General features: G+C 37.6%; 1 protein-coding gene across 2 annotated transcripts in view; it reads left to right on the forward strand.

Annotated features, from left to right (window-relative positions):
• The window catches only part of Rbks (ribokinase), a 67,410-nt gene that overhangs the window by 17,121 nt on the left and 33,933 nt on the right, over positions 1-16,356 (forward strand). For both annotated transcript variants that reach the window (XM_013013580.1, XM_013013579.1), the window contains exons 3-6: positions 3,664-3,727; positions 4,595-4,657; positions 8,395-8,559; positions 14,821-14,912. In XM_013013580.1, the coding sequence (XP_012869034.1) occupies positions 3,664-3,727; positions 4,595-4,657; positions 8,395-8,559; positions 14,821-14,912 (384 nt within the window). The remainder of the gene's footprint in view (positions 1-3,663; positions 3,728-4,594; positions 4,658-8,394; positions 8,560-14,820; positions 14,913-16,356) is intronic.

Genomic DNA, 16,356 nt, shown 5'->3' on the forward strand with positions numbered 1-16,356 from the left:
GGAAGGTAGACTTAACATGATGCTTGAAAAACAGGTGCAATTTGAGTGCTCACATTTATTCTGACACAGTCAAGTGGCATTGTCAAGCTATTAGTACATTTCTTCGGACCACCTGAAAATTAGAGAAACCTAATTATATTTGCTATATAGGAGCTCTGGAAACTAGAAGCAAGGAGAAGTTGACCCACTTCAAATTAAGACTGGATTTAGCAAATACAAGCCAATGAAATCTCTTGTTGTCCATGTCTTGAGTTCAGTCTGGGAGCTACTGGGCCCTTCACCCCAGCAATTTCTGCAGGCAACATTTCTTTATCTCACACTTTATTTACCAACACGCACCATCTACTTATGTGCTTTTAACAAACACTGCCCCAGCTCTTAACCCTGCAAGATAGTCGTCCTGAACCTGGACCACACATTGCAGTCACCTAGAGAATATGCCAGGTCCCACTTACACAGGACCTGATTTAATTGGTCTGGAATATAACCAAAGCATCAGGATTTTCATAAGCTCCATAGGACATGTTAGTGTATAGCCAGTTTGAAGAACCAGAGAGAACTGACACCAGTCCCACCCTACAGCCTGCATCAGATGGAACAATTTGAGGCAAAATGCAAAGAATTTTAATTAGTTTGATAATGGCAGAACTGAAATTAGATTCCAAGTTTCCAGACTACCATATGCACCATTTGCCTCAGGGCCAAGATGCTTACATTTGAAGATTTCTTATCTATTTGATGGCCAAAGTGTGACCTGGAAAACAGAAGCTTCCAGATATTCCTTTTTAATAGTCCTGAATCCATTAATACTTTATAAGGAGCCCCATTTGTGTTTTTCACTTTGTTTTGCAAGATACTGTCACTTAGTTCTCAATAGCAGGATAAAAAAAAAATCTTTGCTTACATGCTTTCACTTCTGGGTATCAATTTCCAATAACTGAGAAAGAAGCTGAAATTTTGTTCAAGAAAGCAAACAGGATTAGGAGATGGACACTTCTCTCAGCTTTTTTAGTTTGCTTCTTTTTTAGACAGGGTCATACTGTATACTCTAGATTGGCCTTAAACTTGCAGTCCTTCGGTCCTCCTTAGTGCTGGGTGTGTCACTATGTGATCCTCAACTTTCTTTAAAGTCAGTCCAGAGGGGACTTGTAGTTCAGTGATACTGCACTTGCCTAGCATATCCAAAGCCCTAGTTTCAGCCCCAGAATTAAAAGAAGAAGGAAAAAAATGTTAAGTCTAGAAATATAAATTAATGAACACATCCAAGGTTTTAGGGATAAGAAATTGGTGAAGATAGCATTCTTTCATATAGCATTGTATGTATCTGCACAACTGGTAAGACAGAAGGAGAAAGGACCATCTAAAAACAAGACATGAGTCTCCATTTCTTCTTGTCTACATTAATTTGAGTTAGAGCCACTGAACACTTCAGGGTGGTTGCCAAGGCCCAGATATGCTCTCAGTTGTTGACATTCTCATAAGAGTAACAGGATAAATGAATTCACTGAGCAGTATTAGACCAGGCTAAATGATTACATTTACAGTATTAGTTATACCAAATCATTAATGAAGATGTTGCATTAGAATAAGAAGACGAATCCAATCCCCAAAATACCTATGCACGTGTTTCGACTTTTTTGTGCAAAAATAGGGAGCCCAAAAGAAACTAGAATTTAATAGAGTGAGAGATGTAGTTCAATAGAACACTTGTCTAGTATGCATCAGGCCCACAAAAAGTAAAAAAAAAAAAAAAAAGATTGAATCCAAGCAGCCCTGCCTCTTTCCCTGAGAGTTACAGCCAATTACAGCCTTGTGGAAAAGGAGAAAGATAGCACTGAAGCCTTACTTAATCCTTTACACTTTTTTGTTGTTGTTGATTGTCAGTTGTAGGGCTTGAACTCAGGGCCATCACTTTACCACTTGAGCCACAGCTCTGCTTCCAGTTTTTTGAGTGGTTAATTATAGATAAGAGTCTCTTGGGAACTTTTCAGCCCGGGCTGGCTTTGAACCACGATCCTCAGATCTCAGCCTCCTGAGTAGCTGGGATTACAGGCATGAGCCACCAATGTGCATTCATGGAATTTATTTTATTGTTAGAGAAAACTTGCTGGAACTTTCCTGTTACGGATGCAAGTTACATGACTTCCCTAAAATCATACTTTCTGTTTTTAGTCTTTTTAGTGTTTCTTTTATTTTTTCTAGTATACCACTATGACCTAATGCAATGTTAATGGAGCTAGAGTTGACATCTCTTATTCCTTAGCAGTATGATTAATTTTCCATTATCCCTTTAGGTACTAGATTTTTACTTTTAACAAGGTCAACGACAGCAAAAGCAAACTTTATTCTTCCACTTGTCACATACAGTTTAGAAGGCCAGAAAGACACATTTTTGGAAATCCCAATTAGAATAAGGCTGGAACTATAACCATCACTAGGGGCTACAGCCAATCTAGTAATTCCCTGATCAAAATAGCCATGGCAGACTCTGGAATACAACTGCAGCTGGCATCCAAAATGCAATTCCTCAAGTATAAAATCCCTTCCTAATTATACCTCTGATGCTACTTAGTCTTATGGTTGTTTCTGTTTCTTATTATCCCTTGAAATTAACATTTTCTCTGCCACAACAATTCTTCCTAATCCTTACTCTTTCTAATCTGTATATTATCACCTCCATTTATCAGGGCTGCACTTGATGTTCACCTTTGACAGACTTTGCCTGCATAATATTACAATAGAAGGAAGAGAAATTTCATTTTCTGATTTCTATCAGACCCTACAAGTCTAGGAATGGCCTTTTCTTAATCTCTACAATATGTGTATGTTTTCTCAAATGTGTAATGCTTTGATTGCTTTTGGAAAAGAATTAAATGTTATAAAAGATAAGAGGGTTGAGAATATAACTCAGTGGTAGTGTTTGCCTAGAATTCACAAGACCCTGGGTTTAATTACCAGTAATAGAGGGAGGAAAATGGAAGAAGCCCTGTGAGGTGCAAGCCTATAATCCCAGCACTCAAGAGGGTTGGGCAGGAGGATAGGGACTTCAAGGGCTGCCTAGGCTACATAGTGAAACCTTTTTTCAAAAGAAAAGATAAAGAGGGAGCAAAGAACTGCTTCTAGTTGGATAATTGGCCTGCAAAATTGGATACACTTGTACTTACCTGCCAAATAATTAGCCCACCTCCTTTAAGGAAAACCTTTGGTCCATGAGCCCCTTTCAAGAGAAACTACTCTCCATGACAACACTTCCTGTTGAATGTTCTTTATTTTTAATTCTGCTAGTAAGAAATTATTGCTCTTGTTTATAATGAAGTATGAACACATATTCTTCCTAAATACTGAAGCTTGATCATTGTGAACAGTTCTACCTCAATAGAAATTATTAAAGAAATAGATCAAAGGGAGAATGAAACTATGGCTTTGTGGCCATCATTAACTGCTTCACATTTTCAATAGGATATAAGTAAAACATTAATACAGTATATAACAATTCTTTGGGTTGAAATCAAGCCTAACATCTTAGATTAAGAAGATTAATTAGTTAATGTTTATAAAGTACTGGGCAGATGTGCCCTTTTAAAATGCTAACTATTCTAAAAACCAAATTGTAGCATTTTTCTAAGTGTAAAAGATCTAATATTCATCATTTCTTTGGTACAGGTTGGCAAAGATTCTTTTGGCAATGATTATATAGAAAACTTAAAACAGAATGGTATTTCTACAGGTAAAACTTCATATTTTTAAAGTTAATGTTTATACTTTCTTCTGTGATCCATCTTCTTACAAGAGAAATTTAACACAGAACAGAATTATTAGGTCCTACCTAACACCCAGCGAAATTTTATACATAGCTTTGCCTGATCTTGCTTGAATGTCCTCTGGTAATCCTTTCACACACATTCTTCCAGATGGGAAGGTTACAAACCTTCAAGTCATGTATATGTGATGAATGATAACATACCTGCATTTCCAAAAGATAATTTAAGAAAAGTCATTGAATATTATAGCCCCAAGACTGGATTATTATCACAGAAGAGAACATTGAGGGTCACAGAAGTTCTGTGATTTTTCTGAGCACATATAGCTAGTTAGTCAGGAATAGAAGGCAGATCTTTTGACTCTAGTCTGAGCACTTTGGTGCTGTCCAAGGCTGCCTGATTAGCATTGCTATTTACAAAGGGAACCATAGTTCTTGATGAGATGGAAGTTTGAGAAATCAGTTTATTTTGTATGCTTAACCTTTTGTTTTTATATGTCAAGTCTGTCATTTCTTTTGATAGAAAATATAAATAAGTTGGTATCAAAACGTGCTTATGTATACAACTACGAATAATTTGGAGCGACTGCAAGTTAGGGTGGTTTGATGAGTTGTTACTAATGCAGAGAAAAGGTGCCACTAAATGTAAAGATGCCAGTTTTCCTCATTGTATAGGTGATAGGTATAAATTAGCACTAATTCCTTATTTTTTAACTTTTTCCAGATGGTTAAAGGTTAAAAAGTTTTTCCAAGAATTAATATCACATTGAAATTGTTAAAATAAGTTATCCCTGCCAGGCTGTATGTACATGATTTTAATTTTTTTTCTTGTAGAATTTACATATCAGACTAACGATGCTGCTACAGGAGCTGCTTCTATAATTGTCAATAATGAAGGTATGTGTTTCACATATTGGAGTGCCATTTCCTGAAACAGATTGTTTCCAAAACTAGTTTTTACCCTATTCCTACCAACCTCCTTGCCAGACCCTAAAGTGTGACTTTTCTAACCCCAATACAAATGTTTCTAATAACTTATACTACCTATGTTGATCATTAAATATAAAATTGTCCATCTGACATATAGGAAGCAGCATAGTTGCCTACAAAAATATTTATATCCCATAATAACCCCTTTACCTTCCATGTCAACTCAGAATTGCGATTTTTCTCTAAAAGTAGTCAAATATGTATGTCATTTCCATTACACTAAGTAAAGACATGTAAATAACTGCAAAACAAGGTTTGATGAATCTTATTCATAGAGCATTTATTAAGCAAATGCAGCAACTAATTGCATTTAACTTATTGTCAGTATCAATTTTGTCTGTTCTTTAAACAAAAAGTACACACGCAAACACACACACACACACACACACACACACACACACACACACACACTCACTCTGCTGGAGGCCTTGTCTCAATGGGTAGAACATCTGCCCAGCAAACTTGAGGCCCTGAGTTCAGACTCCAGTACCACCACAAAAAAAAGTGAAGTTTTTGTTGTAATAATAGAAAATCTGTGTCACTTTAAGTCATGTCATAAGTAATGAATAATGTCAACAGCCACTCATTTCTTGTCTTAAACTTCATATTTTATTCTAAGGGTTTTCTCCCTTACCAGTGAAACAAAATCTACATTTTTCCATACAAAGGTATTATTTAACATATATCATGTGCCTATTATAGTAGACTTTGCTTAGTTCATAGTATGGTAATGCCTTCAAGAGCATAAATTGTAAAAGTGCTAGGACAAATACAAAAAGATGGGACAGTCAACTCCTTTAAGTGAGGGGAGAATACACACAGAATGCCATTTTGACAAGTTAAACCAGCGGCATGAGCAAACCAGCCACATGACTTGGTCCACCGACAGCTATAGCTATACTCTTGGGCACATTGCTCAGCAGCCAAGGTCAGTCTAGGAATGCAGATTTAGTCTGTAGTGACTCCAGCCGAGAGAATGAGGTCACTGATGGAGAAAAGAAATAGAGATGCTGTCTTTCAGCAAGTGGATACTTTGAATTTTTCCAGGACTGAGGTTGAGTTTATGCTGAACCATCCCTACTCTATTAAGTCCTCCACATGGCCAACAAACACATCTGTGGTAAGATGATAGGCTAGAATTTGTTCCATGTTGAGAGGTAATTTTAGGTCATGTCTATACAAGATCAGCATGAGTAGCCTGGAACACAAAAAAAGCCTGCTGTAACTCATTCCTGCAATGTTACCCTGTAGAAGTAAAATTTAAGCAATAGAAGTACAGCTATGTCTCAAGTAGAAGAGCAGTAGACTTGAGAACAAAAAGCTAAAGCAGGGCACGAATGGCTCATGCCTATAAAAGGAATCTTAGCTACTCAGGAGGCTGAGACCTGAGGATTGAAGTTCAAAGCTGCCCTAGGCAGGAAAGTCCATGAGACTCCTATCTCTAGTAAACCACCAGAAAACTGGAAGTGGCACTGTGGCTCAAGGTGGTAGAGTACTAGCCTTGAACAGAAAAAGCTTAGGGACAATGCCTAGCCCCTGAGATGAAACCCCAGGACACACACAAAATGAGAAAAGGAAAAGAAAATCAAGCCACATGTGGGATTTTAAATTGTCCAGTAGTCATATTCTAAAAGTAAAAAGAAACAAGTAAATCTAATTTTGACAATGCATTTATTTAACTTAGTATATCTAAGAGTCTAACATTTCAACATGTAATTAACTTTTGTTTTAAAATTAGCATTTTAGATGTTGCTGAAAAATTAATAAGCTATTTTATTACCTTTTTTCATACTATCTTTGAAATCCACTGTGTATTTTTATACTTGAAGCAAATCTCCATTCAGAATAGCTGTATTTCAAGTGTTTGATAATTACCTTGCTATTGTGACTACCATGTTGGACAACATAGCTCTTAAGAGGTCACCAAGGGCTGGGAAGGTGGCTTAGTGGTAGAGTGTTTGCCTGGAATGCATGAGGCCCTTGGTTCGATTCCCCAGCACCACATAAGTAGAAATGGCCGGAAGTGGTGCTATGGTTCAAGTGATAGAGCACTAGCCTTGAGATGAAGAAACAGTGCACAGGCCCAGAGTTCAGGCCCCAGGACCAACCAAAAAAAAAAAAAAAAGAGGTCACCTGACCGATAAGATACATTACCACCTTAGACTCTATATAAGTATCTAAGGGCTAGAGTGGGTCCAAGTATACCAAGAATATCAGATTCCTTAGTCCTATGTTTTCTGTTTGGTCTGATACATTATAAGCAAGTATCCTTCTCTCTTCCTTACTGTCGCGACCGCCTCGACCCGCAAGGATGAGGCGACAACAGGTCCTTCTTTCAGACGGTTTATTCAGGACCTTGTTTACAGCTTCTTTTCTCCTACTTCTCTCCTGCCCACTTCTTCCTTCTTCTTCCTGCTTCTCTCCTGCCCGCTTCTTCCTGTTTCTTCCTGCTTCTCCTCCCCATCTGCCCCCGCGCTCCGGTAATAAGCCTCCTGGATGGCCAATCCTGAAGCGCCATGAGAGGAAGACGGAAGGCGGAAGCCCGCGCCATCTTAGGTTGCAGCCGCACCACACGGCCCTGCCATTTTTGCTTTTGCAGCCGTCTTTGGTCGCGGCTCCCGCAGCTCTCTACACCTTACCTAGTATATTTTCTGTCAGATCTCCTAAATATAATGTTTCAATGAACAGAATAACATAATAGAGTACCTTGGACACTAACATGAACTGTTTGTATACTATAGAGTATTAGTTTTTAGTATTATACAGGTTTATTCCTGTTTGTACTCATATCTGTATCTCTCATTTAGAATTCAAGGTCTTTAATATGTACATTGTATTAGCCATTTTCCATAAAATAAATCTTAAAAACAGATTATAATTTACAAAAAAAACATAATTTCTCAATTATTATTTTTATGTACAAAAATATAAATAAATTTTTTTTCCTGAAATAATTAGAATAAACTAGGCATAATGGTATATTCCTCTGGCCCTAGCTACTTGGGAAGTAGAGACAGAAGGATGACTTTCACCCAGGAATTCTCAACCAGCCTGGACAAAATAGTGAGACTGTCTCCTTTTAAAAAAAAAGAAGAAGAAGAACCCGGGCTCTGGTGTCTCATGCCTGTAATCCTAGCTACGTAGGAGGCTGAGATCTGAGGATCACGGTTCAAAGCCAGCCCGGGCAGGAAACTACATGAAACTCTTATCTCCAATAAAAACCACCAGAAAACTGGAAGTAGCACTGTAGCTAAGTGGTAGAGTGCTAGCCTTGAGCTGAAGAGCTGAGGGGCAGTGCTCAGGCCCAGAGTTCAAGCACAGCCTGGACAAAATAGTGAGACGAAGGAAGAAAGGAAGGAAGGAAAGAAGAAAGGAAGGAAGGGAGGGAGGGAGGGAAAGGGAAGGAAGGAAAGGAGGGAAGGAGGGAGGGAGGGAGGGAGGAAGAAGAGATGAGGAGAAAGAAATCAGAATATTTCTAATCTCAGCAATATTGAAAACATAATTCAGGACCTAGATGCCCTAGAAATTTTAAAATTAATACAACACATTTTGTATAATGACTCTGTAAGATGATTGTAACATTGCAGAATAACATCACTTGGCTTTGTCTGGCTATCATATAAATATGTAGCATTTCTTTATAGGCCAGAATATCATCGTCATAGTGGCTGGAGCAAATTTACTTTTGAATACTGACGATCTGAAGGAGGCAGCCAATGTCATTAGCAGAGCCAAAGTAATGATCTGCCAACTAGAAATAACTCCAGCAACTTCTTTGGAAGCCCTGACAATGGCCCACAGCAATGGAGGTAATTTAACATATTTGTCATTTTTTATGTAAAAGCTTTTATCACTATCTTAATTAAAGTTAACCTTTCAAGTTTAGCAATACTGTGTAGTAAAATATTCTTTCTTCCATCTGTGAGATTCACTGTGTTATAGTTCTTGATAATGTTAGAAAAACTTACAAATAGGGTAAAAAATAACATGAGTAGCATATCCAATATCCCTAAATTCTAAATCTGTAATCTAGTTAACAGAAATGATACAGAGCTTAAACAGACTCTGTGAAGCAGGCCATTGTCCAAGGTAACACCCTAGACAGTGAGTGTTACATCTTGAGAAACAAAGGTTAAACTGTATGTGATATCCAATCACTGCCAGCTATACTTTAATAAACATCTCTAGGATCAATGATTTGTTCTCTTTCCTTTTTGCAAAACTTATCATCTTTTCAAGAAACAAAAATAATTATATGTAAAAAAAATTTTATGTTGTCAATGTCTGTTAAGTAACTCTTATGTTCAGCCTCTGACTTTGGGAATTTTCAAACCAGTAAGGGAAGCAGAACTATATGATAAGACCCATCACCCAACAGTGATCACCACTAATCTTAATTCATCTGTTTTCCCACAGATTCTCCTTTTCTAACTCCCAGAAAATTAACACATGAACACCATTTTTAAAGTCAAGTAGTTTTTTGTTCATTATTTTTTTCTTTATATTGCCTAGTGGAAAAAGCATCTTCTTAGTTAGAATCCCTTGCTAGCTTTGTGGTCATAACACAATTAGGTAGTTCTGAACCTGTAAAATATGATACCAGGCACATTATAATATGCACCAGTAAATTCTTCTCTCTCCTTAAAGTTTTGATAGATGAGCACAGTGGCACACAACTATAATCTCAGCATTTAGGTGATAGAAGTAGGAAAACCACAAGTTCCAAACCATCCACAGCTACATAGCAAGTTCAAGGTCAGTCTGAGATATATAGTGAGACTATCTCAAAACAACAATTATCTTAACCTAGCACTATTTGGTCAAAACAAAAAGTAGCCAATATAAGAATAGCTTATTGTGGCATTAATAGATATTGTAGCATTAATTCTATAACTTATAAGAAAAAATAGAGAATCATATTGACTTTTCCAGATAAAACTTTCACTGGCAAGATTAAAAACTAGAAAAGAAGAAAAAGAACAGAGTATGTGTATAGTGGGTAAACCCCCCCACCTCACCCCCCCAACCCCCGTGGGTAAGTTTGCACTATATAAGTGATTTCTCTCAAATGTATAGTGTTCTGTAGAGCAATAAATGGAAAATAAATCACTGAAGTGATTTTGTGGAGAGTTTTACAGTGTGCATCTTGATTTAACAAATTTTCCTCTTGGCAAAACAACATGCCATGGCAAATTCTCACTGACATTTACTGTATTTTTAATGGACTCAAAGCTGTCAGAAAGAATTCTAAGCCAAAATCTATTTGGTTACATTTTCTCAAAAGTGTCACACAGATAGAGTCTAATGCTCCTGGTAAGCATTTTCTGCACTTCACCCATCTCAGTTGGGTAATGTGAATACAGCATGCCTCTCTACGCTTGCTTCTGCCTCTCTTTGTGTAGATCATCTCATGTAACATCTTTTTTCCTACTGTCCCTAGCTTCTCAGAAAATGCTGTTTCTTCTGTCCTAGTCTAGTTACCTGTTACCTACCCAGCTTATGGAGGAGAGGAAAGTACAGCCACCACAGATGAGGAGCTAACCTTTCACAGGTGAGGTCAGAATAATACTGATGTGACAGGCCCCCTGACTTGGCATGTCATTTGGGTAGAATGCAGCGATGCTTCCTCTGTCACCTGCCACTTGAAGAAATTAAGAAGGTTAGGCAGAGATGGATCATAGGCCACACAGCCTCCTTCACATTTTTTGCTAAGAGCAGTGTGTCAGATTCAACATGAGCTTTCCTATATAGTAGTATTTCCTTCTTATCAGAGATCTGTCCCAAAACCCACAGTAAATGACTTAAATTTCCAGTAGCACTGAACTCTGTAATTTAGGATCTGTTCCATCTTAACTAAGTATTTACCACACATTTTCACTATAACCTTTGCAATTTGAGCTTTAATAAATTTAGCACAATTTTCTTTTTCCTTTTTGACCACTTTATGGATTGAAGATTCATTTTTATCTTACTAAGTAAACAAAATTCATTTAAAGGAAACACTTAATTGTCTTTGGAATATCTTGAATTGTCAGTCTCATAACTCCTGCACTTTGGAATCATTATTGAGAAAAATAAGGGCTACTTGAACATAAGCACTGCAGTACCCAAACAACTGATCTGATAAGTAAGACGGCCACTGAGTGGCTAACACCAGCAGTGTATACATAAAGTGGGCAGGCTGGAGAGAATGATGATTCATGTCCCACATGGAATGGAGTGGGATGGCATAAGATCCCATCGGATGACTCAGAATGATGTGCAATTTTAAATTTGTGAACTTTTTACTTCTGGAATTTTCCATTTAATATTTTCAGAACCCGGTTGAATCTGTGATGAATCTATAAAAAAAAACAAAAACATAGATAAGGAGAGATACTATATATTAATGTTGGAAGAAGTGATATGTTACATTTATAAAGTTCTTTCTTGGATCCTTCAAACATCTGTGTCAAAAATAGGATAGGCCAGGTGTCGGTGGCTCACACCTATAATCCTAGCTACTCAAGAGGCTAAGATCTGAGGATCAAGGTTCAAAGCCAGCTCAGACAAGGAAAGTCCATGAGACTCTTATCTCCAATTAACTACCAGAAGACCAGAAATGGTACTATGGCCCAGGTAGTAGAGCACTAGCCTTGAGCTAAAGAGCTCAGGGACAGCACCCAGGCCCAGAGTTCAAGCCCCACAACTCACACGCGTGCACACACACACACATACACAAGATAGATACGCATTGTTCTCTTAGATTGGAAATGAGTGAGGAGACTGAGTCTTAGACAGATTAAGTTAGTGGTTTGGCAAATATCATGACAGGATTTCAGACTCCATGCCAAAGGGCTGTTCCTAGACCCCACTTCAAAACAAAGTGCCACATGCCACTGGTGTCAAGGAATTGAGCCTTCATGAAGAGTATCTAGAGAAAAATAAATGTTAAAAGTTAATGCTATCCATCATGTGTGTTTTGGCTGTTTCAGAAACAGAGAAGCCCCAGAACATTTCCAGCAATATGTCCCCACACATGACACTGTAGCACACACTCAATACACACAAGCACATTTGCACAATCCCACTTCTGTCCAGAACTACCCCTCAGGCAGCTTTCTCTAGTAGATCAACTAGATCTTATTTGGTAGATACCAGTCAGATGCAATTTAGACTCTACACTATAGAAGTAAGTGTGTGTGTGTGTGTGTCTGTGTCTTCTGTGTGTGTGTGTGTGTGTGTCTTCTGTGTGTGTGTGTGTGTGTGTGTGTGTGTGTGTGTGTGCATTCCCAGATGAATAAAAAATGCTATAAAGAAAGGAGAAGCACTTGTTTGGGAACTATGAAGAATGGCTTTGAATAAGAATCAGTCACTTAGCATATAGGGAACATCAGTCAAAAAAATCCATGACTTATTTTTTTTGTTTGTTTGTTTTTTGTTTTTGTCAGTCGTGGGGCTTGAACTCTGGGCCTGGGCGCTGTCCCTGCACTCTCCAGCTCAAGGCGAGCACTCTACCACTTGAGCTACAGCACCACTTCCAGTTTTCTAGTGGTTTATTAGAGATAGGAGTCTCACGGTCTGTCCTGCCCGGGCTGGCTTTGAACCTCGATCCTTAGATCTCAGCCTCCTGAGTAGCTAAGATTACAGTCGTGAGCCACTGGCACCAGGCTCCATGACTTGTTTCTATAGACCAATACTGGTCAGTCTTATGTTTCTCTAGACTTATTTGTGTTCTTCTATGAAACAAGAATAGAGATGAGCACTTTCAAATCCCATTGATGTCACCATAGGCAGATCACAAAGCAAATAACCTGTTGAGCATTTTTTGCCCATTGCCAATGAGGCAGATGAGACAACATATGTGCTAATCAGCATTACTGTGTCTTCAAGTAAAGCAGTAACACCACCTCTGAGTTTATATTGCCACAGCTCCCTTATCTTTTCTAATTAGAAGTAGTAAACTTGAATTAAACACATTGCTTAGCTAGATGATTTACCAGTTACTAAAATACCAAGGAAAAAGTTCCTTCCATCTTTGAATGCACTATCTCAGAATTCTCATCCTGTCTTTACTGAAATGAAAGCATTGGTATTAGAGATAGCACCTACATCTAAAAATCAGTGTCTCTTTACGGACCCCATTGCCACTAGGCCACCGTATAGAAAGAGGTAGATCCCCTACAGAGCTAATGCTCCAGCTGTTTTTGATGAAATTATACATGTTGATTCTTGTGTTTATATCCATTTCAAAGCAAATAGAACATTAAAAGAACAATTATAAATAATTGAGATTAGAAGATCACCAAAATATGATACAAATTATCTTTTAGTGCCACTTTAGTTCTTTTCCATCAAGGACATATAGAAAATAATATCATAAGTTAAATGATACATGCTATTGCTTAGCTTCTGTAGTTGTCAAGACATAGCCAATGTTGTTTCATCTGTATCCCAACTCATTAGTCCATACCTTCTGTGACCAAACCCAGTATTGTGCCCAGTGAGATTGTTGCCAGGCTACATACTCCTGCAGAAAGATGGGTGGACACGCGGGGGTGCTGGGCTGTGTGAGGGACAGTATAATAACAGTAATAATCCTTTACATTTATACAACACTTACAGTTTACACAGGGTTTTTGCATCAATTTTCTAATTTCAGCTGCTAATAGCCGCATGCAAAAACCTGAGCAGCCAAAATACATACCATAGAAATTCTGTGGGTGGACATTGTGCATTCTAAACAAAAATGTGGGAATAGTATTAATATGTACTAGACAAGACCACTGACTGAACCAAAATGTTAAGTAAGACCTAGGAAGATGAAGAAGTAGACTAGATAGCCTCACCATACTGCAGTCATGGATTGCCTCCATCAGCCATATAGAATGTATCACTGCCAGGCTAGCCACGTGAGAGCCACCTGGAGAACTTGTAAGTGGATAGATTCCTTGGTCTTAACCCTACCCACAGAGGTTCAGTGGGTTTGAAGTGGGAGCCCAGAAATCATGCATTTGAATAAGCTATTCTAGTAATGCTGATGTGTAACAAAGTTTATAAACCACTGTTCTGGAAGAGTCTCTAAGAATAGCTGATAGGGGATTTTCCTCTGTGGGTCTGTAGTCACATGAGATTATTTAACATGTGAGTCCGTGGACCCAAGTTGAGAAAAAAGGACCAGCCAAATCTACTTGAGTACTGATAGATAAGTGTTAGGACAAAGATGGTACTTCCTGCAAATGTAATTTCTAAAGACTTTAAAATACAGTAATAGTATGTGTGGTTTACATTGGATTGGGATAGATAGATGTGTTGTAATAGACAGAGTCCAGATGTAGAGAAGCTGCTATTGTTAAGAGGGCCTAACTCTGAACTTAAGGCCCAAGAGCTTAGGAGAGCATCACCTATGTCACAGGGTATGACCTTCATCACATGACCTCATCTCTCTGCACCTCTCTTTTCTCCTGTGAAAAATATACCTCTCTGTGACTGAAAGGGCTATGATATTCTTCTTTCCCTATTTTTACTATCCCTATCCATCCTTGTTAGCTACCTGGTCTTGGCTAATACTCGGCCTCTGCTTAAATTTCTCTTCCTTTTACAGCCTTTTTTTTTTAATGCTCCAAGATTGTTTACAAAAGCCGAAAATATAAGCTTTTGTGCATATGTATTGGCATAATTGTTAATGGATATACAGGATAATATATATACATTATATATATATATATTACTTGAAGTAACCCACAAAAATGGTCACCAACTTATTCATATTTACTTGTTCTTTCATGCTATAACACCCTTATTATACTTTTATAGTCTTGTCCTTGCCTTAACTCTATAATCACCTTGGTTATAACTATTAATGTTTGCCTTCAAAACTGAAATATTCTAAAGTGAAAAGCAGAAGAAATGGAAATAAAAAGGAATTGATACTGGGCTATCATGGAGATAGGGTTTCTCTATGTCTGTAACTAAGTTGATATTTAACTGATGAATGTGAAAATTACTGCACTCGGATTTCTCCTACTAACTATGCAAATACATCATGTTAAAACCAATAAGTACCAAACCTCTTTCTCATTCCTCCATAGTGAAAACATTGTTCAATCCAGCTCCTGCCATCGCTGACCTGGATCCCCAGTTCTATAGCCTCTCAGATGTGTTCTGCTGCAATGAAAGTGAGGTATGGATAGCCTGGTTTGGTCACTCTATGACAAGCCAAAAGACTTAAGTGGATAAAGCAAAGAACCAGGACTAACCATATCAATTTGGTTACATGTGAATTCAGAGAAAACCAATTTCTCACTTTATTGTGTTATGGAATAGTAAGTCCCAGAGTCAGAGTAGTTACTAAGAGAGTCTTTTTTCTCTGGTACTTACCAAGGTATAGTCCATTTTAGCCCATTCACAGACCTCACACTATTGGTGTTTGTTTTTAGATTATTTCACATTCTATGGAATAACTAATATAGGGTTACCAAATTAAGTAAATAAAAATAAAGGAGTGACATTGATCAGGAGGCATTGTACTCATAAACTAACATGTTGAATTGAAACTTCTTTGTACAACTCCTTACAGATAATTTGAAGAAAACTAAATTTTTTTAAAAATACAAAATGTCCAGTTTAATTTAAATTTCAGGTCATCAATATATAATATATTAAATAGACTACAATATAAGGACTACTATCTTGTATTAGACAGTTCCTGTGACGGACTGGTAGATGATACAGGTTCTCCACTGATGCCACAGAAAAGACTTGAGGCCCCTGCACAAGCAGAGCAGCATCTTAGTCCATCTGAGAGTCATAATGTATATACAATATCTATCAGTACACTGATATTATTGGACTAAACTTTTATAAATATTTAAAGTATTTCTGTAAAATACTTTTATAAGTATTTCTATTTGACCCCAGTACTGTGGGGTCAAACAGGACCTCACACTTTCAGCTTTTTGCTTAGCTCTTTGACTCACAGCTAGCTTTTTACCACTTGAGTCAAACCTTCACTTCCAAGTTTTTGCTGGTTAATTGGAGACAAGAGTCTATGAATTGGTATTCCCAAATTTCAATCCTCAGACCTCAGCATCTTGAGGAGCTAGGATTATAGATGTAAGACACTGGGCCTGGCTTTAAAATAATTTTTATAAATAAAAATTTACTCTCTTTCAATATGGCACACAACATTACCCTAGAACTCACTCCTATAGTTGGGACCTAGACATTATACACATCAGCGAAAGAAACATGTGAGAGTGGGAGAGGGGGTAACAATGTTCAACAAGAATTGTATTCATTTCCTTACTTATGTAACTCTAACCCCTCTGTATATATCACCTTTAAATTAAAAAAAATTTTGAGAGAAAAGTACATTTAAGAGAAAGTAATCAATGAACTGTAATGGTTAATTTTTCATTTGACTCTGAATGAATGAAGATTTCTAGGATTTCTTGACCTCTTTTCTTGATAGTTTCATCTCTCATTACAGAGAGAACACACAAAAAGAAGACAACGATATGGAAACTAATGTTAAAAAACCACAATAGGTTATGAAATATTTTTGAGCAACCATCATGGCCAGTGCTGGGCTAGGAAAAAGGAATTGTGGAAGACAGTGACCATTT

Source organism: Dipodomys ordii, unplaced genomic scaffold, assembly GCF_000151885.1.
Source record: "Dipodomys ordii isolate 6190 unplaced genomic scaffold, Dord_2.0 Scaffold20, whole genome shotgun sequence".
Lineage (NCBI taxonomy): Eukaryota > Metazoa > Chordata > Mammalia > Rodentia > Heteromyidae > Dipodomys > Dipodomys ordii.